This window comes from Pelobates fuscus, chromosome 12, assembly GCF_036172605.1.
Source record: "Pelobates fuscus isolate aPelFus1 chromosome 12, aPelFus1.pri, whole genome shotgun sequence".
Classification (NCBI taxonomy): Eukaryota; Metazoa; Chordata; class Amphibia; order Anura; family Pelobatidae; genus Pelobates; species Pelobates fuscus.
In genome coordinates, this window is record NC_086328.1 from 3,194,890 (window position 1) to 3,219,870 (window position 24,981).

At 48.3% G+C, this 24,981-nt stretch overlaps 1 protein-coding gene across 1 annotated transcript in view; it reads right to left on the reverse strand.

Annotated features, from left to right (window-relative positions):
- Positions 1-10,259, reverse strand: part of GLG1 (golgi glycoprotein 1) — a 30,536-nt gene extending 20,277 nt beyond the window's left edge. Inside the window, exon 1 of the mRNA XM_063438052.1 lies at positions 9,960-10,259. Coding sequence (XP_063294122.1) covers positions 9,960-10,208 — 249 coding nt within the window. The 5' untranslated portion in view covers positions 10,209-10,259. The remainder of the gene's footprint in view (positions 1-9,959) is intronic.
- Positions 10,260-24,981: the final 14,722 nt, after the last annotated feature.

Consider the following 24,981-nt stretch of genomic DNA (forward strand, 5'->3'; position numbering starts at 1 on the left):
TGCACACCAGGTAATATTGGGAAAGAAAGAATGCAAGTCATACTACAAGCCGGTATCTGCACTATTCAGCGGTTTGTATTAGCACCCTGTTCTATAGCTGAAAGTGAGTGAGGCCGGACACGTATGAATGGCCTGCATATACGCCACCTGTTTGGGAGTGGGGGGCTGCAGGAAATGGAATAATATTCTTTGTTTATTTAGTTATGGACCACCCATTTCATGCACATAATGTGGAGCCCACCCTCTTTGTATGTTTAGCTGGAATAGACTCACTAGACGGAGGATACAGGGGACGGCCAGGCAGCAAGTCAAAACATGTCCTAAGACAAGAGGCAATCAAACCACTAAACCTCTAGAACAAGACATGACTAAAGGGTCAGAGTACTTGGTAATGTCTAACCTGCTTGTAGTAGCAATGATCTGTGTTAAAGGAAAACTAGAATATATATATCCAGCTTCAAAGCCTACCTGGGTTGTCAATTACCAATCACCCAGAACACGTACAGGGAATTCACAGTCAGCAAGCCCCATGTTGCTACCTTGACCTAAAATGTGAAATTCACTTGGAATTGCTGCCATCTCATGATGAGGCTATTTCTGAAGGGAGGTGGGGGGTCTCCTGCCAGCTGTCTTTCAGGGGTCCTTTGAGTTGGATCCATTTCTTATTTGCCCACTGGAGGACAATTCATAACTTCCCATTCCTTTTAGAAAACGTTAGAAACATAATCTTGCCAAGGATCCAACTCCTAATTAGATTTCATTTTACTGTTTGGTTAGAGAAGCGGTGTTTTATATGAGGAACGTTTAGACCTTCCATACATTAAGCTGCATTGGTTCTGGTGACTATAGTGTCCCTTTAATATAAATTGAAAATGAAATGGCCAATAAGCTGTATGATGTATATTTTTTGGTGAGGAAAAACTGTAAAGAGTTGAGCAAGCAACATACCGGTAAATAAAAACAGCATATTGATAATATGGGAGATCAAGACAACAAAGCATAAGGGTGATTGCCAGAGTTAAACAGAGCACTCCATCACTGAGACGATTCTGGCTAATGCACAATAAACCAGCCATGTAACAAACACGCCAGTCAATGTAACATACAGGGTTCTGTAGGAAGACATGGGATCCAGCAGGCGCTGGGTGTGCCTTTACCTGGAATAGGGAAGTTTGCGGAGATGACACAGTGGGTGTAATTATACAGCAGGGATATTTATAGTGTCTTACATAAACACATCCGTCTAACTGCGTTTTAACTGCACATTATCTTCTCCAGCACAACACACAGCAAGCAGCAGCCAAACACGCAGATCCTGGGAGGATTTAACAAACCTGCTTGCATTCTAATCAGTGGAGTATGATGCCATTTGTATATGTTGTGTGCTAACATTGGTTTTATAGGTTGGGCTTTTTTGTCAAGGGGACTCAATGTGCTGCTGAGACGCACACTCAGGGATTTCACCTGAATCAGCAGCTGATTACAGACGTTACAGTCAGCCTCTCAAACAATACACATTACTGACCTTGGAAAGATGAAAGGCTGCACACGTACTGAACCTCTATCAGATTGAACAGTTGATGCATTAACCAAATGAACTCTCACCAGACAGACATGTTTTCTGCAGTAGTGATGGTTATCCACTATCCAATACCACCTTCCTATACCATGGCGGTGTTACCAGGGGCTCTGTGCTCAGAGTGGAGGCTATCCACTATCCAATACCACCTTCCTATACCATGGCAATGTTACCAGGGGCTCTGTGCTCAGAGCGGAGGCTACTATTCAATACCACCTTCCTATACCATGGCGGTGTTACCAGGGGCTCTGTGTTTAGAGTGGAGGCTATCCACTATCCAATACCACCTTCCTATACCATGGCAATGTTATCAGGGGCTCTGTGCTCAGAGTGGAGGCTATCTACTATCCAATACCACCTTCATATACCATGGCGGTGTTACCAGGGGCTCTGTGTTTAGAGTGGAGGCTATCCACTATCCAATACCACCTTCCTATACCATGGCAATGTTATCAGGGGCTCTGTGCTCAGAGTGGAGGCTATCCACTATCATCTTCCTATACCATGGCAGTGTTACCAGTGGCTCTGTGCTCAGAGCGGAGGCTATCCACTATCCAATACCACCTTCCTATACCATGGCGGTGTTACCAGTGGCTCTGTGCTCAGAGCGGAGGCTATCCACTATCCAATACCACCTTCCTATACCATGGCGGTGTTACCAGGGGCTATGTGCTCAGAGCATCTTGTAGAATAACTGGGTTAAACCTAAACATTTCAAATAAATAGTTTTTCAGCATTGCTGCAGTATGTGATGTTACAATTCAGATATGGTAACCCCGCCTCCTCAACTCCTCCTGCATTCTAAAACTCTTCCTGATAACCGCACGGCAGTGTGTGATGTCACAGGTCAGGTATGGTAACTCCGCCTCCTCTACTTCTCCTGCATTCTAAAACCCTTCTTGTATGGCAGTGATGTCACAATTCAGGCACTGTAACCTCGCCACCTCTTACATTCTAAAACCACCCTTCTTGTATAGCAGTATTTGATGTCACATTTTAGGTACGCCCTTCACATCGTACATGCTAAAACTTTTCTTGATAACTCTTCCTGCTAACTGTATGTCACAATTCAGGTATGGTAACCCCACCTCCTCCTGCCTTCTAAAAGCCTTCCTGTATGACAGAACGTGATGTCACAATTCAGGTACAGTAACCCCGCCACCTCGTACATTTTAAAACTCTTCCTGTATGGCAGTAGGTGATGTCACAATTCAGGTACTGTAACCTCGCCACCTCTTACATTCTAAAACCACCCTTCTTGTATAGCAGTATTTGATGTCACATTTTAGGTACGCCCTTCACATCGTACATGCTAAAACTTTTCTTGATAACTCTTCCTGCTAACTGTATGTCACAATTCAGGTATGGTAACCCCACCTCCTCCTGCCTTCTAAAAGCCTTCCTGTATGACAGAACGTGATGTCACAATTCAGGTACAGTAACCCCGCCACCTCGTACATTTTAAAACTCTTCCTGTATGGCAGTAGGTGATGTCACAATTCAGGTACAGTAACCCCGCCACCTCGTACATTCTAAAACTTTTCCTGTATGGCAGTAGGTGATGTCACAATTCAGGTACAGTAACCCCGCCACCTCGTACATTCTAAAACTCTTCCTGTATGGCAGTAGGTGATGTCACAATTCAGGTACTGTAACCTCGCCACCTCTTACATTCTAAAACCACCCTTCTTGTATAGCAGTATTTGATGTCACATTTTAGGTACGCCCTTCACATCGTACATGCTAAAACTTCTTGATAACTCTTCCTGCTAACTGTATGTCACAATTCAGGTATGGTAACCCCACCTCCTCCTGCCTTCTAAAAGCCTTCCTGTATGACAGAACGTGATGTCACAATTCAGGTACGGTAACCCCATCTCTTCTACTCCTCACCACCTGCATTCTAAAACTCTTTCTACTAACTGTATGTCACAATTCAGCTATGATAACACTGTCTCCTCTGCTCTTTCCACCTCCTGCCTTCTAAAAACTCTTCCTGTATGACAGAACGTGATGTCACAATTCAGGTACAGTAACCCCGCCACCTCGTACATTCTAAAACTCTTCCTGTATGGCAGTAGGTGATGTCACAGCTCAGGAACATACTTCCCTGACTGTAACCATACCGATGTGCCCTCCGTTATATTCACCCACGTAAGCTCATTAAGCAGGTCCCGTCTGTTCCTGTGTGTAGAACTTGTCTGGTCATGTTTGTTAGTCCACCTATTGTAAAGCGCTACGGAATTTGTTGGCGCTATATAAATAATAAATGGTCATTCCAGACACATTAGGTGGAATATTAGCAGATAGCTATGTTGGCTGGGTTTTTGTTAAACCAACACTCGGCAAGCTGTAGCAGTTATGGTTCTAGGAGTGCCCCACCATTGTAAGCAGCCAAACTGTTTTTGATTGGTTTGATACCTTACGTAATCCAGGTGCCACTCCCTGTCTCCACAATAAGATTTGTGATAGTATTGTAATTTTTTGTATTTTCATTTACAGGACCAAGCAGACAAAAACAAAACAAGCAATAAATAACATTTTAAAAGCGTCTCTATGGCCTGTCTGGAGGATTATTTGCAAAACAAACTGTTTCTCAGAATAAGTGACATCTTATATAGTCTAAGTAAGGGGTCATCATTAATGTACCAAAACCACTACATGAAAGTAACACTGACTCCAAGAACTTTCATCGATATAATGTTATTAAGGTGCTGTGAGGTCCCTGGCACCGGCTTAATGTCAGGGGTTAAACCATTAATGAAGGGCCCCCCCAATGACCCCAAAGTCTTCTGCCAGATGCTGGTCAGCTCTGTCCCCTGGCCCTCACTGATAGGCTGGTAGCATTAGCAAACGGTCACAGCCAATCACTAGTTCCCTATTCACTAAACAGCTGGAGAAATGTATGTATATGGAGGCTCAGCCCACCCTAGTGCACCCATTGTGTATGCTGAACCTGCCCTACATCCCTGGGAGCAGCGGTGGTTCCTTGGAGTTGTACATTGGGTGACAGCAATCAGCTCACATTTTCAGCCAATAAAAACGGTTTGAACTTGGTATGAGTTGGATGACCACAGGCGCCAGACGAATACTAAATGATTTGACAGATTACCGTAGAATGGTGCCTGTGGAGATCTGATGCACACATTAACTTCATGGGCAAACTGGCAAGATGTCTCCACATCACGCTCAGAGACAGGGATAGCCAGGAATGAAATGGCAGGACTTCTTCCATAGGGACACTATCCAAGCAGGAGGAAAGACTTTGACAGGCGTGTGCAGAGCCATAAACACAGGGCCATTCAAAAGCAGATTAATGACCTCACAGGAAACTCTCTGAATCACCGGTTACTGAAAGGGAAACTGATGCATTCCCATCCAGGTGTGTGGCTTCAAAACAGCTAGGCCAACTGAGAAGGGCTGGCCAGGCATTAAGGGAAGAGTAGTTCAAACATCTCACAAGGTCTAAGGTCAGCCAAACCTGTCTGAGCTTCTGCCAAGCTATCAGAAATCTAAGGGCCATTAACCAGGTAGGATGTTTTATGACAAGAGGCACAATAAAAAGACACCCAGCCCAAAGGATGTCTCGAAGCTTTACATGGGAGCAGGCTAGCCGGCAAGCTACAGGACTGAAACAATAAGCTAAAAGAAGGAGCACACCAGGCCTCAGAGCACAGACACCCGATACCCACCAATGATTATTGCCTTTACACCCCCCCAGGATTTAACGGATATGTGTTGGTGAGGTGTGAAAAATAATTAGATAATAGGAGAGAGCCAAGCGGGTTGACAGCTTATCTGGGGCCCACCTGAGTGTGGTAGCGAGTAACTTGAAATGCCAAGCTTAGTGTATCCCTTTAAGACATGTCTGTAGCAAGTCCTGTGCTGAATACATCATTTATATTGAGTGTCTGCAGAAACATTGCACATGTGATCAAAAGCAGTGCTCAACATGAAAATGCCAAAAACGGGACATTTACTTCTAAAATGTGTACCATGGACAGATTTCCCAATGTTTTGTACATCCGGGAGGCTTACTTTGCAGTGATTATCGACACGGACACTCCGTCCCTAATGTTTTGAGTCGCCGCCCAGCCGAATTAGACAATAAGTAAAATGTGAACGCTTGCTGTTGTGATCGAGGTAAATACTAAACGGAGTTAAACATCTGAATCCATATGTATACTGTATGGATAGTACAGATTTATTAAAAAAGAAAAGACACCCCATACAGAGAAACTGAGACTTCATATTCGCTCCACATCACAAACAGTTCCCTATATAGTCAATAAACCATAGTGTGAGTGGGCCCTCACTAGAAACAGACTTACAGAGAGGCCAGCGGTAAAAAGTCTGAGTAGGAGTGCTCCCTCACCCAGGCATGCTGCAATATATAGAGAATCTGAGTAGGAGCGCTCCCTCACTGAGATCCTTGCAGTACCCCCAGTATGAGTGCTCCCCCACCCCCCGGCAGTACCCCCAGTATGAGTGCGCTCCCCCCCCCCCCCCCGGGCTGTACCCCCAGTATGAGTGCTCCCCCCCCCCCCGGCAGTACCCCCAGTATGAGTGCTCCCCCCCCCCCGGCAGTACCCCCAGTATGAGTGCTCCCCCCCCCCCCCGGCAGTACCCCCAGTATGAGTGCTCACTCCCACCCACCCCATTGGCAGTACCCACAGTATGAGTGCTCACTCCCACCCACCCCATTGGCAGTACCCACAGTATGAGTGCTCACTCCCCCACCCCCCGGGCTGTACCCCCAGTATGAGTGCTCACTCCCACCCCCCCCGGGCTGTACCCCCAGTATGAGTGCTCACTCCCACCCCCCCCCCCCACTGGCATTACCCCCAGTATAAGTGTGCTCACTCCCACCCACCCCACTGGCTGTACCCCCAGTATGAGTGCTCACTCCCACCCCACTGGCAGTACCCCCAGTATGAGTGCTCATTCCCACCCACCCCACTGGCAGTACCCAAAGTATGAGTGCTCACTCCCCCCCCCCCACGGGCAGTACCCCCAGTATGAGTGCTCACTCCCACCCCCCCACCCCCAGTATGAGTGCTCACTCCCATCCCCCCCACGGGCAGTACCCCCAGTATGAGTGCTCACTCCACCCCCACCCCGTCAGTACCCCCAGAATGAGGGCTAACCCCCCATCCCCCCCCCCCCGTCCCGCAGTGCTCCCTCCCCCCCGGCAGTATCCCCAGTACGAGTGCTCCCTACCTCCCTGGCAGTAACCCCAGTGTGAGTGCTCCCTCCCCCCCTGGCAGTACCCCCAGTGTGATTGCTCCCTCCCCCCCTGGCAGTACCCCCAGTGTGATTGCTCCCTCCCCCCCCTGGCAGTACCCCCAGTGTGATTGCTCCCTCCCCCCCCTGGCAGTACCCCCAGTGTGATTGCTCCCTCTCCCCTGGCAGTACCCCCAGTGTGGTTGCTCCCTCCCCCCTGGCAGTACCCCCAGTGTGATTGCTCCCTCCCCCCTGGCAGTACCCCCAGTGTGATTGCTCCCTCCCCCCCTGGCAGTACCCCCAGTGTGATTGCTCCCTCCCCCCCCTGGCAGTACCCCCAGTGTGATTGCTCCCTCCCCCCCCTGGCAGTACCCCCAGTGTGATTGCTCCCTCTCCCCTGGCAGTACCCCCAGTGTGATTGCTCCCTCCCCCCTGGCAGTACCCCCAGTGTGATTGCTCCCTCACCCCCTGGCAGTACCCCCAGTGTGATTGCTCCCTCCCCCCCTGGCAGTACCCCCAGTGTGATTGCTCCCTCCACCCCTGGCAGTACCCCCCAGTGTGATTGCTCCCTCCACCCCTGGCAGTACCCCCAGTGTGATTGCTCCCTCCCCCCCTGGCAGTACCCCCAGTGTGATTGCTCCCTCCCCCCCTGGCAGTACCCCCAGTGTGATTGCTCCCTCTCCCCTGGCAGTACCCCCAGTGTGATTGCTCCCTCCCCCCCTGGCAGTACCCCCAGTGTGATTGCTCCCTCCCCCCTGGCAGTACCCCCAGTGTGATTGCTCCCTCCCCCCCTGGCAGTACCCCCAGTGTGATTGCTCCCTCCCCCCCTGGCAGTACCCCCAGTGTGATTGCTCCCTCTCCCCTGGCAGTACCCCCAGTGTGATTGCTCCCTCCCCCCCTGAAGGTACCCCCAGTGTGATTGCTCCCTCCCCCCTGGCAGTACCCCCAGGGTGATTGCTCCCTCTCCCCTGGCAGTACCCCCAGTGTGATTGCTCCCTCTCCCCTGGCAGTACCCCCAGTGTGATTGCTCCCTCCCCCCTGGCAGTACCCCCAGTGTGATTGCTCCCTCCCCCCTGGCAGTACCCCCAGTGTGATTGCTCCCTCCGCCCCTGGCAGTACCCCCAGTGTGATTGCTCCCTCTCCCCTGGCAGTACCCCCAGTGTGATTGCTCCCTCCCCCCCTGGCAGTACCCCCAGTGTGATTGCTCCCTCCCCCCCTGGCAGTACCCCCAGTGTGATTGCTCCCTCCCCCCTGGCAGTACCCCCAGTGTGACTGCTCCCTCCCCCCCTGGCAGTACCCCCAGTGTGATTGCTCCCTCTCCCCTGGCAGTACCCCCAGTGTGATTGCTCCCTCCCCCCCTGACAGTACCCCCAGTGTGATTGCTCCCTCCCCCCTGGCAGTACCCCCAGGGTGATTGCTCCCTCTCCCCTGGCAGTACCCCCAGTGTGATTGCTACCTCTCCCCTGGCAGTACCCCCAGTGTGATTGCTCCCTCCCCCCCTGACAGTACCCCCAGGGTGATTGCTCCCTCTCCCCTGGCAGTACCCCCAGTGTGATTGCTCCCTCCCCCCCTGACAGTACCCCCAGTGTGATTGCTCCCTCCCCCCTGGCAGTACCCCCAGGGTGATTGCTCCCTCTCCCCTGGCAGTACCCCCAGTGTGATTGCTCCCTCTCCCCTGGCAGTACCCCCAGTGTGATTGCTCCCTCTCCCCTGGCAGTACCCCCAGTGTGATTGCTCCCTCCCCCCCTGACAGTACCCCCAGGGTGATTGCTCCCTCTCCCCTGACAGTACCCCCAGGGTGATTGCTCCCTCTCCCCTGGCAGTACCCCCAGTGTGATTGCTCCCTCTCTCCTGACAGTACCCCCAGTGTGATTGCTCCCTCCCCCCTGGCAGTACCCCCAGGGTGATTGCTCCCTCTCCCCTGGCAGTACCCCCAGTGTGATTGCTCCCTCTCCCCTGGCAGTACCCCCAGTGTGATTGCTCCCTCCCCCCCTGACAGTACCCCCAGTGTGATTGCTCCCTCTCCCCTGACAGTACCCCCAGTGTGATTGCTCCCTCCCCCCTGGCAGTACCCCCAGGGTGATTGCTCCCTCCCCCCTGGCAGTACCCCCAGGGTGATTGCTCCCTCTCCCCTGGCAGTACCCCCAGTGTGATTGCTCCCTCTCCCCTGGCAGTACCCCCAGTGTGATTGCTCCCTCCCCCCCTGACAGTACCCCCAGGGTGATTGCTCCCTCTCCCCTGACAGTACCCCCAGTGTGATTGCTCCCTCTCCCCTGGCAGTACCCCCAGTGTGATTGCTCCCTCTCCCCTGGCAGTACCCCCAGTGTGATTGCTCCCTCTCCCCTGGCAGTACCCCCAGTGTGATTGCTCCCTCTCCCCTGGCAGTACCCCCAGTGTGATTGCTCCCTCCCCCCTGGCAGTACCCCCAGTGTGATTGCTCCCTCCCCCCCTGGCAGTACCCCCAGTGTGAGTGCTCCCCCCCCTCCCCTGGCAGTACCCCCAGTGTGATTGCTCCCTCCCCCCCTGGCAGTACCCCCAGTGTGATTGCTCCCTCCCCCCCTGACAGTACCCCCAGTGTGATTGCTCCCTCCCCCCTGGCAGTACCCCCAGTGTGATTGCTCCCTCCCCCTCTGGCAGTACCCCCAGTGTGATTGCTCCCTCCCCCCCTGGCAGTACCCCCAGTGTGATTGCTCCCTCTCCCCTGGCAGTACCCCCAGTGTGATTGCTCCCTCCCCCCCTGGCAGTACCCCCAGTGTGATTGCTCCCTCCCCCCTGGCAGTACCCCCAGTGTGATTGCTCCCTCTCCCCTGGCAGTACCCCCAGTGTGATTGCTCCCTCCCCCCCTGGCAGTACCCCCAGTGTGATTGCTCCCTCCCCCCCTGGCAGTACCCCCAGTGTGATTGCTCCCTCTCCCCTGGCAGTACCCCCAGTGTGATTGCTCCCTCTCCCCTGGCAGTACCCCCAGTGTGATTGCTCCCTCCCCCCCTGGCAGTACCCCCAGTGTGAGTGCTCCCCCCCTGGCAGTACCCCCAGTGTGATTGCTCCCTCCCCCCCTGGCAGTACCCCCAGTGTGATTGCTCCCTCCCCCCCTGGCAGTACCCCCAGTGTGATTGCTCCCTCTCCCCTGGCAGTACCCCCAGTGTGAGTGCTCACTCACCTCCCGGACATCTTGCAGACATTGCAGCACGGCCAGATTGTTGCTCCAGGTGTGTTTGGGACAGATGCGGCTGACATCCTCCCTGCAGGCCTCCTCCTCCGCCAGCTTATACCCGGGCACCCTGCGGGTCTGCCCCGCCCCTGCCTGTGGCCCCTGGGCCCCCTCCTGTACGGACACCTGCTGCCCCATCCCGGGGCCCACCAGCAGCGCCAGCAAGCAGCACAGCCCGACACGTCCGCAGGCCGCCATCTTGGAATCAGCCAGTCACCGAGCGGGGAGCGCGCGGCTATCCACCGGGCGGCTCGGGAGCGCGCACGCCGTCAGCGTCAGCACGCACGGGAAACGTCACGTTGGAAATGCGTCATGGCGCTTAGAGTCGACTTCCCCCTCCAACATGGCCGCCATGGCCCCACTATTTATTATTATTATTATTACCCCCTCCAACATGGCCGCCACGGCCCCACTATTTATTATTATTATCATTACCCCCTCCAACATGGCGGCCACGGCCCCACTATTTATTATTATTATTATTATTATTATTACCCCCTCCAACAAGGCGGCCATGGTCCCACTATTTATTATTATTATTATTTCCCCCTCCAACATGGCCGCCATGGCCCCACTATTTATTATTATTATTATTTCCCCCTCCAACATGGCCGCCATGGCCCCACTATTTATTATTATTATTATTACCCCCTCCAACATGGCCGCCATGGCCCCACTATTTATTATTATTATTATTATTACCCCCTCCAACAAGGCGGCCATGGTCCCACTATTTATTATTATTATTATTACCCCCTCCAACAAGGCGGCCATGGCCCCACTATTTATTATTATTATTATTTCCCCCTCCAACATGGCCGCCATGGCCCCACTATTTATTATTATTATTTACCCCTCCAACATGGCGGCCACGGCCCCACTATTTATTATTATTATTATTATTACCCCCTCCAACAAGGCGGCCATGGTCCCACTATTTATTATTATTATTATTACCCCCTCCAACAAGGCGGCCATGGCCCCACTATTTATTATTATTATTATTTCCCCCTCCAACATGGCCGCCATGGCCCCACTATTTATTATTATTATTATTACCCCCTCCAACATGGCCGCCATGGCCCCACTATTTATTATTATTATTATTACCCCCTCCAACAAGGCGGCCATGGTCCCACTATTTATTATTATTATTATTACCCCCTCCAACATGGCGGCCACGGCCCCACTATTTATTATTATTATTATTACCCCCTCCAACATGGCGGCCACGGCCCCACTATTTATTATTATTATTATTACCCCCTCCAACATGGCGGCCATGGCCCCACTATTTATTATTATTATTACCCCCTCCAACATGGCGGCCACGGCCCCACTATTTATTATTATTATTATTACCCCCTCCAACATGGCGGCCATGGCCCCACTATTTATTATTATTATTACCCCCTCCAACAAGGCAGCCATGGCCCCACTATTTATTATTATTATTATTACCCCCTCCAACATGGCGGCCATGGCCCCACTATTTATTATTATTATTATTACCCCCTCCAACATGGCCGCCATGGCCCCACTATTTATTATTATTATTACCCCCTCCAACAAGACGGCCATGGCCCCACTATTTATTATTATTATTATTACCCCCTCCAACATGGCCGCCATGGCCCCGCTATTTATTATTATTATTATTACCCCCTCCAACAAGGCGGCCACGGTCCCACTATTTATTATTATTATTATTACCCCCTCCAACATGGCGGCCACGGCCCCACTATTTATTATTATTATTATTACCCCCTCCAACATGGCGGCCACGGCCCCACTATTTATTATTATTATTATTACCCCCTCCAACAAGGCAGCCATGGCCCCACTATTTATTATTATTATTATTACCCCCTCCAACATGGCGGCCATGGCCCCACTATTTATTATTATTATTATTACCCCCTCCAACATGGCCGCCATGGCCCCACTATTTATTATTATTATTATTACCCCCTCCAACAAGGCGGCCATGGCCCCACTATTTATTATTATTATTATTACCCCCTCCAACATGGCGGCCATGGCCCCACTATTTATTATTATTATTATTACCCCCTCCAACATGGCGGCCATGGCCCCACTATTTATTATTATTATCATTACCCCCTCCAACATGGCGGCCACGGCCCCACTATTTATTATTATTAGTATTACCCCCTCCAACATGGCGGCCATGGCCCCACTATTTATTATTATTACCCCCTCCAACATGGCCGCCATGGCCCCACTATTTATTATTATTACCCCCTCCAACATGGCCGCCATGGCCCCACTATTTATTATTATTATTATTACCCCCTCCAACAAGGCGGCCATGGCCCCACTATTTATTATTATTATTATTACCCCCTCCAACATGGCGGCCATGGCCCCACTATTTATTATTATTATTATTACCCCCTCCAACATGGCCGCCATGGCCCCACTATTTATTATTATTATCATTACCCCCTCCAACATGGCGGCCACGGCCCCACTATTTATTATTATTAGTATTACCCCCTCCAACATGGCGGCCATGGCCCCACTATTTATTATTATTACCCCCTCCAACATGGCGGCCACGGCCCCACTATTTATTATTATTATTACCCCCTCCAACATGGCGGCCATGGCCCCACTATTTATTATTATTATTACCCCCTCCAACATGGCCGCCATGGCCCCACTATTTATTATTATTATTATTACCCCCTCCAACATGGCGGCCATGGCCCCACTATTTATTATTATTATTACCCCCTCCAACATGGCGGCCATGGCCCCACTATTTATTATTATTATTATTACCCCCTCCAACATGGCGGCCATGGCCCCACTATTTATTATTATTATTACCCCCTCCAACATGGCGGCCATGGCCCCACTATTTATTATTATTATTATTATTACCCCCTCCAACATGGCGGCCATGGCCCCACTATTTATTATTATTATTACCCCCTCCAACATGGCCGCCATGGCCCCACTATTTATTATTATTATTATTATTATTACCCCCTCCAACAAGGCGGCCATGGCCCCACTATTTATTATTATTATTACCCCCTCCAACAAGGCGGCCATGGCCCCACTATTTATTATTATTATTACCCCCTCCAACAAGGCGGCCATGGCCCCACTATTTATTATTATTATTATTACCCCCTCCAACATGGCCGCCATGGCCCCGCTATTTATTATTATTATTATTACCCCCTCCAACATGGCGGCCATGGCCCCACTATTTATTATTATTATTATTACCCCCTCCAACAAGGCGGCCATGGCCCCACTATTTATTATTATTATTATTACCCCCTCCAACATGGCGGCCACGGCCCCACTATTTATTATTATTATTATTACCCCCTCCAACATGGCGGCCATGGCCCCACTAATTATTATTATTATTATTACCCCCTCCAACAAGGCGGCCATGGCCCCACTATTTATTATTATTATTATTATTATTACCCCCTCCAACATGGCGGCCATGGCCCCACTATTTATTATTATTATTATTATTACCCCCTCCAACAAGGCGGCCATGGCCCCACTATTTATTATTATTATTACCCCCTCTAACATGGCGGCCACGGCCCCACTATTTATTATTATTATTATTACCCCCTCCAACATGGCGGCCACGGCCCCACTATTTATTATTATTATCATTACCCCCTCCAACATGGCGGCCACGGCCCCACTATTTATTATTATTATCATTACCCCCTCCAACATGGCGGCCACGGCCCCACTATTTATTATTATTATTATTACCCCCTCCAACAAGGCCGCCATGGCCCCACTATTTATTATTATTATTATTACCCCCTCCAACATGGCCGCCATGGCCCCACTATTTATTATTATTATTATTACCCCCTCCAACAAGGCGGCCACGGCCCCACTATTTATTATTATTATCATTACCCCCTCCAACATGGCGGCCACGGCCCCACTATTTATTATTATTATTATTACCCCCTCCAACAAGGCGGCCATGGCCCCACTATTTATTATTATTATTATTATTACCCCCTCCAACAAGGCGGCCATGGCCCCACTATTTATTATTATTATTATTACCCCCTCCAACATGGCCGCCATGGCCCCACTATTTATTATTATTATTATTACCCCCTCCAACAAGGCGGCCATGGCCCCACTATTTATTATTATTATTATTACCCCCTCCAACAAGGCGGCCACGGCCCCACTATTTATTATTATTATTATTATTACCCCCTCCAACAAGGCGGCCATGGCCCCACTATTTATTATTATTATTATTACCCCCTCCAACATGGCGGCCACGGCCCCACTATTTATTATTATTATCATTACCCTCTCCAACATGGCGGCCACGGCCCCACTATTTATTATTATTATTATTATTATTACCCCCTCCAACATGGCGGCCACGGCCCCACTATTTATTATTATTATCATTACCCCCTCCAACATGGTGGCCACGGCCCCACTATTTATTATTATTATTACCCCCTCCAACATGGCGGCCACGGCCCCACTATTTATTACTATTATTATTACCCCCTCCAACATGGCGGCCATGGCCCCACTATTTATTATTATTATTTACCCCTCCAACATGGCGGCCACGGCCCCACTATTTATTATTATTACCCCCTCCAACATGGTGGCCATGGCCCCACTATTTATTATTATTATTATTTCCCCCTCCAACATGGCCGCCATGGTCCCACTATTTATTATTATTATTATTACCCCCTCCAACATGGGGGCCACGGCCCCACTATTTATTATTATTATTATTACCCCCTCCAACATGGCGGCCATGGCCCCACTATTTATTATTATTATTTACCCCTCCAACATGGCGGCCACGGCCCCACTATTTATTATTATTATTATTATTACCCCCTCCAACATGGCGGCCACGACCCCACTATTTATTATTATTATTATTACCCCCTCTAACATGGCGGCCAGCAGTGGCCCCACTATTTATTATTATTATATATATAGCTTTGTGGGCGTATACAATAAGCAGAGTTATAGTAATGGTGGTGTAAGTCGGCTGTGGTGTGCCGGAACCGACGTTCGGGTAGGCCTGTAAAAGAGGGCCCACCAAGATGAATGGCTTAATAAAGGGAGGGTTGGGTGGACTGAACCAGGCAGTCTCAGCCCAGAGGGAGGTCTGTGTATTTATAGGCTGGGTAACTCACCCCAATATTACAGGCTTCGCCTAATGGCTCAGCCTTCCCATTTGTGGTCGTATACAATAAGCCGAGTTATAGTAATGGTGGTGTAAGTTGTTGTGGTATGCCGGTACCGACGTTGGGGTAGGCCTGTAAAAGAGGGCAAAAAATTTAACAGTTTAACACTTAGAATGTGTTGACATTAAATAACCAATACTTAAATGCATGTCTCAATTCCCCCTCAGGTTGAGGGATATATATGGCATATGCAGATGACTCTACTGTCCCAGCCATTAGATGGGATGTACTGGGATATTACCAGTGGTAGTGGGAGCAGCGCGTATTCATTTAGAATTACCTGAAAATGTTAACGGTTCGATTCGAGTATCTAAGTGTTGTGAGCTAGTTAAAGGTGAAAGCCTTCATGGAATCGAATGAGTATGGTTTGACGATTTGATATGTGGAAGTGAGTTTATTGAAAGTGGCCAGAGCCCAGCGCATGAACAGGTGGCATTGGCAGAGAGTGTTGTGTGTGCCAGCAATTCATTCAATCCTGGAATGTAGGGGTTTGGTAGGTCGTTTGGCCACCATGGGGAGAGTTTGGAAGAATACCAAAAATTGTGATCGAGTCACTTCATCGGTTGCTATGTTGTGAAAGCCTGGTATGGGTATGTGAACAAAGTAGTTTCTGTGATGCTGCTTTTCCTAATCACCCTTATTGTTAGTAAGGGGGACTGACCGTTAATAATTCCCATGCTGCGGATTTACTAAAAGAGGGTAGGTTCTGTGTCACTATGGGAAACGGGTCATGGACCCAGTTAACTATTCAATTAACTGCCATCGAGTGTGGGCGGCTGTATTTGTCCAGAAATGAGGGACAATGGCGGAGTGAACATGGTTTCCTTATTCTGGTGGGATAGAAAGTTTAGCGACATGAACAGGACTGCTCAAGCACGTTTCAAATGTAACTGCGCTATTGTTGACAGGTGAACCTGGGAGCAGGTTAAGCGGATGGGAAATGAATGAGCTCCCTTGTGTATTGTAACATTCAGACGACCAAGGAGAGACTGCAGATCCATATGGGAAACAGGCATCGTTGCCCAGAAAGGCTTTTCCCTTTCCCTGATATGCTGGACTTAGTCTGCAGGGAGGCTGAACTGCAATGTAATCAAGTTTAATGTATTTCCAGAAATTAAAATTGATGTAGGGGCCCAAAAGGTTGATCGAGACAGCGGAGTTACAAAGGATGTACCAGATACAAAAGACACATCTGATTCGGAGTATGGCATTCGGTAACATAATCGATACAGTCACGTAGATAATGTATTACTGAGGGACAGTACTGACGTACAAGAGGAGCCTACAGAGAGATTATGCAACGATATCGAATAGTTTGGGCATCTCTCCGCTCCAAATGTAAGATGGTGTCATGGTTCTGATCAGGTCAGAGATGAGACTGAAACTGGGGTTCACTTCAGGGTCTCTATTTGTTATCTTAGACATGATTTGTCTTGAAAACAATAAAAATAGCAGGACTTTTAGGAAGAAAGAATATAGAAAAGGGAAAAATAGAATCAATGAATGTAGTTAAAGGTAAATATTGTGTACTAAGAAATTTAGATTTAGGCAATAAGCCCCAGATGTGATTAACAGGTAGTAGGTAGAAACAGGATCGATGAGATTTATAGGTAGTGATAAGAATGAGAAGCTATAAGTGAGATTATAGGTATTAATGAGAACCTTTAATAGAAGTTATAGGCAAGGTAACAGGAGATTTACCGAAATAAAAGGTTTAGGCAAAATGCCACAGGCAGGATTTTTAATAATGGGATAACAGAATAGATATTACAAGAGATAAAGAGAAGAAAACCTATAACTGAGAATTATGTTACAGGAAAAACAAACGACAATATACAGTACTAAAATAGAATTATAAAGGATAAAGTAATACAGCTAAGACATTTAGTGGATAAGCCTCTTTCGGTTTGCAGGTTTTGGATATATAAGTTGGAGTCCTTTAAGATAATTATAATCTTCAAGAGTGTTTGGAATATCCACTTTGCTGAAGTAGTTTTCTGTAAATGCCGTGACAATTCAATATTAAATTCAAGTCCAATAATGTAAAATACAATTAGCTTTCGTAGGTTAGGTAACCTCCAAACGAATTAGTAATATGTTAGCTTGGAAGAAATACTTCCAGGATATAACAGGTTTTTATAGGAGCCAGGATCTGTAGTCTTGCCAGGATCAGAACACAACTACATTCAACGTCAAGGCAAATTGTGTAGCACGGTGTGACCTATTATAGCAGGTAGAACGGAAATGAGAGGCAGGTGAGAGAAAGTTTGTTCAGACTAGTGGCTAGGGAGTCCCCTAGGGGAGGAAAGTGTAACATGTTTTAAAGAAACAGAAATAAAAGAAACAAAATTCTCTGTGGTCGGGATAGGATCCTGACAGACGGATGGCAAAGTAGAATGCTTAGATCACTAAATATTGTGCAAATGCTCTGGTACCGATTCACTTTGACTTGAAAATGAGGAATATGACACGTTCCTAGTCAGGCTGCTTCTGTAGGCCCTTAAGATTGGCCAAATACCCTGGCCTAATGCTTGGCACTTTAAAGAACGAGTAGCCAATAATAAAATTGAGCAGATATTATTGGGATTCCCATTGATTAGGCTAATAAGGTAGGTGCACCCGCAAATAAAGGGGTTGTCAAAAGGGCCCCAGCAAGAAACCAATACTTGATTCTGCCTAATAGTAATTAAGTTGAATGAGTCTTAACTAGTAGATTGGAGGTTAGGACAAACCCTAATACCTGATCGAAGTATAATGACGCCTGTGCGGAAACCTATTATGAAACCTGTAATTAGAAACTCAACTAGAGGAGGGCAAGTGTGAGTATTGAGGGAGACGCCTCTTAGTGACAAAAGGCATGTACGGATACGGAACAGTCAGATTGTACCGTCTGTGTTCCCTAGCTTTTAACTACTGACAAGTCTCGTAGCTTCCAAAGGACAGGAGAACTTACTGTACAGATAATAACATTAGGCGAGGAAACGTGCTGAATAGCAACTGGTGGTGTAACGCTGAGGGGATGGAAGTAACGAGCATGACGTAGGGTACTACATGGGAGGGTAAGACTTCCGAAGTCAGGAGATTCTAAACGTCACTAGTGTCACAGTTGTTTATGAGGATGGGAGCCATCTTGGCCTACATCCCTGTCATGCTGTTTGTATTTCCAGCTTGGGTGCCGACACAAGGTAGGGGAGCCCAGAGGTAGAAACCAGAGTCTATACAGCACAGTTTTCCGAACCAAAGAAGGGAATGTCACGCCTTTATGTCGGAGCTCGGCAGTAAAAGTGGCATGGTACAAGATCCCCAGGAACTGGGGCTGGGGTATCTTGGGTTACAGCTGGAGTGCATAGGCTAGGTGGGGTTGGCTGAGGAGCCTGGATTGAAATATGTTACTAGTTTTGAGGTGTGCAACATATACATGTAGAGTAAATGTGACAGTCATGTAAGTAATAGTATAACCACTGGCGGCTTGCATAGTGCCGAATTGGCAAAAAATTAGCTAAATGAGGGAAAGGTGAGGACCTTCTAAGTGCCACGTGGCTCTGAGAGGCTCTAGCTATGAATTGGCCGAGGGACTGAGGCCACCAAACGATGTGGCGGGAATGTTGGCCTCTTGGTGACAAGTAGGAGATTCTAGGAGTGGGCATGACATGTGAGGCCCTATCTAAAACCTAAAGAGGTAAGAGCAAGGCTCTAGCTATGAGTTGGGCCGATGGACAAATAGCTCCGCATGAGAATGAGAGTGTAGGTCTTGCATGACTGAAACGTACGGAGAATATAGAGAATAGTCAAAGACAAGCCGAGGTCGAGGGAACGAGAAGACAGGTAAGCGAGGAACAAGCCGGGTCAAGGGTAACAGAGATAAACAGAGTAAGTCAAACAAGCCGGGTCAGAACCAAAGGGATAACAGAAATACAAGAGCACTGTGTGACTAGGCAGACTAGAACCACGACAGGGCAATGAGCAAATGGGAGAAGCAAGTATAAATACCCTGGCTCGGAAGGGTGGACACGCCTCCGACGAGTCCTGATTAGTCTCTGAAGGATTGAGTGACAGGTCGTTCCGGGTTGGCGTCATGACGTCGGTTTCCGGACGTCATGCTAGAAAAGGAAGTGAGTCCCTCGCGGCCGGCGTTTACGTGACCGGATAGACCGCGAGGAACAGAGGAAACAGCCCGTCCGGACGGATGAACGTCTAAGTCTCTACCTCTCTCGGAGGTAGAGACTTCAGGTACCCTGACAGTACCCCCCCTCTCAGATACGCCCACCGGGCGGAAGGAACCGGGACGAGATGGGAAGCGGGAGTGAAACGCCCTGCGGAGACGAGGAGCATGAACATCCTCCTGAGGTACCCAACTCCTCTCCTCAGGACCATATCCCTTCCAATCGACCAGATATTGTAGTCTCCCCCGGGAGATACGAGAATTGATAATAGAGTTAACCTCATACTCCTCCTGACCCTCCACCTGAACAGAGCGAGGAGAGGATGATGTGGAGGAAAATCTGTTACAGACTAGTGGTTTCAACAATGAAACATGAAATGAGTTAGGGATGCGTAAGGCAGTAGGAAGAGCTAGACGATACGCAACCGGGTTAATGCGAGTTAGCACCCTGTAAGGTCCAATATAACGCGGAGCGAACTTTATGGAAGGCACTTTTAAACGGATGTTTCTTGTACTCAACCATACTCTATCACCTGGAACAAACACCGGAGCCGCCCTTCTACGTTTATCAGCGTGCTTCTTAACCAGCATAGAATTGTGCAGAAGAATCTGTCGAGTCTGATCCCACAACTTCCTCAAATTGGCAACATGAACATCAACCGACGGCACCCCCTGGGAAGAAGAAGCCGAAGGGAGAATAGATGGATGAAAGCCGTAATTCATGAAGAAGGGGCTTGAACGAGTAGAATCACAAACAAGATTGTTGTGTGCAAACTCCGCCCAAGGAATCAAACCAACCCAATCGTCCTGGTGTTCGGAAACAAAACAACGTAAATATTGTTCAATCTTTTGGTTGGTGCGTTCAGCAGCTCCGTTAGACTGAGGATGATAGGCAGAAGAGAAATTCAATTTGATACCCAGGACCTCCAAAAACGGGAAACAAATTGGGAACCTCTGTCAGATACAATTTGGGAGGGTATCCCATGCAATCGAAAAATCTCCCTTGCGAATATCTCCACTTCGGGAGAAGACGGGAGTTTAGGCAGGGGAACGAAGTGAGCCATCTTGGTGAATCTGTCAACCACGGTGAGGATAACAGTCTGTTTTTTAGAGATAGGCAAATCGACAATAAAGTCCATAGCCAAACAGGACCATGGCTTCTCTGGAACCTCTAAGGGGTGCAGAAATCCACAGGGAAGAGTATGAGGTTGCTTGGTCTTAGTACAAACCTCACATGCACCGATGAAATCTTTAATATCCCTCCGTAAATCAGGCCACCAGAAGTCCTTAGAGATCAAAGCACATGTCTTGCAAATACCAGGATGTCCAGCCACCTTGCTGTTGTGAAAACATTGCAACAGTTCCAGTTGTAGAACAGGAGGAACGAAACGTCGACCCTCAGGAGTCTGTTTAGGAGCTAGATGTTGCAGTTTAATGATCTCGGCAAGTAATGGAGAGTGAATCCTGAGATTCGTGTTGGCGACAATATTGCATTTCGGAACTATAGAGGAAAGAACCGGTTCAGATATAGTAGAAGGTTCATATTGGCGAGACAAAGCATCGGCTTTGGTGTTCTTAGAACCAGGTCTATAAGTAAGCACATAATTGAAGTGGGTCAGGAATAAGGACCAACGAGCTTGTCTGGCGGACAGTCGCTTAGCTTCCCCAATATAAGACAAGTTCTTGTGATCCGTCAAAATAGTGACAGGATGTAAGGTCCCCTCCAATAAATGTCTCCACTCCTTTAAGGCCATAATGACCGCTAAGAGTTCCCTGTCGCCAATGTCATATCTACTTTCAGGGCCAGACAGTTTCTTAGAAAAAAAACCACAAGGGTGTAGTGGTTTATCCACCCCTAACCTTTGCGACAGAACAGCCCCTACGCCTGTCTCAGAGGCATCGACCTCGAGTAGGAACGGCAGGGTCGTATCAGGATGGACTAGAATTGGAGCAGAAGCAAAAAGATCCTTGAGAGTCTTGAAAGCAGCGAGAGCTTCATTAGACCAAGTCTTAGTGTCAGCCCCCTGTCTGGTCATATTGGTAATAGGTGCAATAATAGAAGAGTATCCCTTAATGAAGCGTCTATAATAATTGGAGAAACCAATAAACCTCTGAATAGCCTTGAGTCCCTTAGGCAAAGGCCATTCTAAAATGGACTGGAGTTTGTCAGGATCCATCTTCAAGCCCTCCCCAGAAATCACGTATCCAAGAAAGTCTATCTGAGACTGGTCAAAGCTACATTTCTCCAATTTACAGTATAAGCCATGTTGCAGGAGTTTGTGTAATACCTTTCTGACCTGTCTGTGGTGGGTCTCAACCTCTCTAGAGTGTATCAGTATGTCATCCAGGTATACAATAACACAATCATGCTGAAATTCCCTAAGAACCTCATTAATCAAATCCTGAAATACTGCAGGTGCGTTACAGAGGCCAAAAGGCATGACCGTGTACTCATAATGCCCATAACGGGTATTGAACGCTGTCATCCACTTGTGGCCCTTCTGGATTCTCACCAAGTTATATGCCCCTCTGAGATCCAACTTGGTGAAAATTTTAGAGCCTTTCAGACGATCAAACAGCTCGGTAATCAAGGGAATCGGATAGGCATTTCTGATGGTTATCTTATTCAAACCTCGGTAATCAATGCAAGGTCTTAGTGAACCATCCTTCTTTTTAACAAAAAAAAAACCAGCCCCGGCAGGAGAAGAAGATCTCCTAATGAATCCTTTGTCTAGATTCTCCCGAATATACTCCTCTAGAACTGAATTCTCCTTAGTGGATAGGGGGTATACATTGCCCCTCGGAGGCATGGTACCAGGTAGTAAGTTAATTTTACAATCAAAGGTCCTGTGTGGAGGTAGAGTATCAGCATTCCTCTTGTCGAATACTGCTTTTAAATCTAGGTACAGAGGCGGTATCTGTATTTCTGTAGACTGGGTAGAACTACCTGGTGTGTTAATTACACCCAATGGAGAAACCCTCCGTAAACAATTCTCCTGGCAACCCTGACCCCATGAGAGTATCTCCCCTAACTCCCAATCAATAATAGGGTTATGTCTTTTTAACCATGGGTAACCCAGGACTATGGGAACAGAAGGAGAAGAAAGTCTTCCTCGTGTAAGATACCAACAGTTAAGCTAACTGGGATGGTCTCACGAGAGATAACAGGCTCAAGTAAAGGTCTACCATCTATGGCCTCAACGGCCAAGGGTGTATCCCTTAACTGGGATGGGATAGTGTGTTTAGTAGCAAAGACTTGATCGATAAAATTCTCAGCAGCGCCGGAATCTATCAAAGCCATGGTCCTTAGTACTCCCCTTTCCCAAGTTAAAGAAACTGGTAGCAGAAGCCTGTGATCTTTATAATTATGCGTAGAGGACAAAATAGAAACACCCAAGGCCTGTCCTCTAGAGAAACTTAGGTGCGGGCGTTTCCCGAACGATTAGGACAATTCAGGCGTAGGTGACCTCTGACTCCACAATACATGCATAATCCCTCCCTTCTCCTGTACTGCCTCTCCTCCTCTGAGAGGCGAGTATTGCCTATCTGCATAGGTTCAGGACATAGTGAGGTAGTGGAATCAGGACTTTGAAATGCGGGGGCTAATTTAAATGAAGGTCTAAGGTTCCTCTCTCGAGTGTTCTGTCTCTCTCTTAAACGCTCATCAATACGAGAAATGAATGAAATTAAATCCTCCAAATTTTCAGGAAGCTCTCTAGTAGCAACCTCGTCGAGGATTACATCTGATAGCCCATTCAAAAATACATCTATATATGCCTGCTCGTTCCACTTAACTTCTGCCGCCAAAGACCTGAACTCTAGTGCATAATCCACAAGAGTTCGGTTCTCTTGTCTCAGGCGCAACAGTAATCTAGCTGCATTGACCTTTCTACCAGGAGGGTCAAAAGTTCTTCTAAAGGCAGCTACAAAGGCATTATAATTGTATACCAGAGGGTTATCATTCTCCCATAATGGGTTGGCCCATCTCAGAGCTTTCTCAATGAGTAAGGTGATAATAAATCCAACCTTCGCCCTATCTGTAGGATAGGAGCGAGGTTGTAATTCAAAGTGGATACTGATCTGGTTAAGAAAGCCACGACACTTCTCAGGTGAGCCGCCATAACGTACTGGTGGTGAAATACGGGAAGAGGCACCTACAGTGGCTACCTCTAGACCTGAGCTCACAGGAGAAATAGAAGTAGTACGCGTCTCCTCAGGCGGGTTATTAGCACGAGACAATAACGCCTGTAGTGCTAGCGCCATCTGATCCATTCTGTGCTCCATGGCTTCGAACCTAGAGTCAGAAGGACCAAGCTGACTGTTTGTACTTGCAGGATCCATTGGCCCTGTCGTAATGTCAGGATCGGGACAGGGATCCAACACGCAGAGTACAAACAGGTACAGGATACGTATACCGGACCTTAGAATGGCCGGACTAACGTACGGAGAATATAGAGAATAGTCAAAGACAAGCCGAGGTCGAGGGAACGAGAAGACAGGTAAGCGAGGAACAAGCCGGGTCAAGGGTAACAGAGATAAACAGAGTAAGTCAAACAAGCCGGGTCAGAACCAAAGGGATAACAGAAATACAAGAGCACTGTGTGACTAGGCAGACTAGAACCACGACAGGGCAATGAGCAAATGGGAGAAGCAAGTATAAATACCCTGGCTCGGAAGGGTGGACACGCCTCCGACGAGTCCTGATTAGTCTCTGAAGGATTGAGTGACAGGTCGTTCCGGGTTGGCGTCATGACGTCGGTTTCCGGACGTCATGCTAGAAAAGGAAGTGAGTCCCTCGCGGCCGGCGTTTACGTGACCGGATAGACCGCGAGGAACAGAGGAAACAGCCCGTCCGGACGGATGAACGTCTAAGTCTTTACCTCTCTCGGAGGTAGAGACTTCAGGTACCCTGACACTGGTGGTGTAATGCTGAGGGGATGGAAGTAACGAGCATGACGTAGGGTACTACATGGGAGGGTAAGACTTCCGAAGTCAGGAGATTCTAAACGTCACTAGTGTCACAGTTGTTTATGAGGATGGGAGCCATCTTGGCCTACATCCCTGTCATGCTGTTTGTGTTTCCAGCTTGGGTGCCGACACAAGGTAGGGGAGCCCAGAGGTAGAAACCAGAGTCTATACAGCACAGTTTTCCGAACCAAAGAAGGGAATGTCACGCCTTTATGTCGGAGCTCGGCAGTAAAAGTGGCATGGTACAAGATCCCCAGGAACTGGGGCTGGGGTATCTTGGGTTACAGCTGGAGTGCATAGGCTAGGTGGGGTTGGCTGAGGAGCCTGGATTGAAATATGTTACTAGTTTTGAGGTGTGCAACATATACATGTAGAGTAAATGTGACAGTCATGTAAGTAATAGTATAACCACTGGCGGCTTGCATAGTGCCGAATTGGCAAAAAATTAGCTAAATGAGGGAAAGGTGAGGACCTTCTAAGTGCCACGTGGCTCTGAGAGGCTCTAGCTATGAATTGGCCGAGGGACTGAGGCCACCGAACGATGTGGCGGGAATGTTGGCCTCTTGGTGACAAGTAGGAG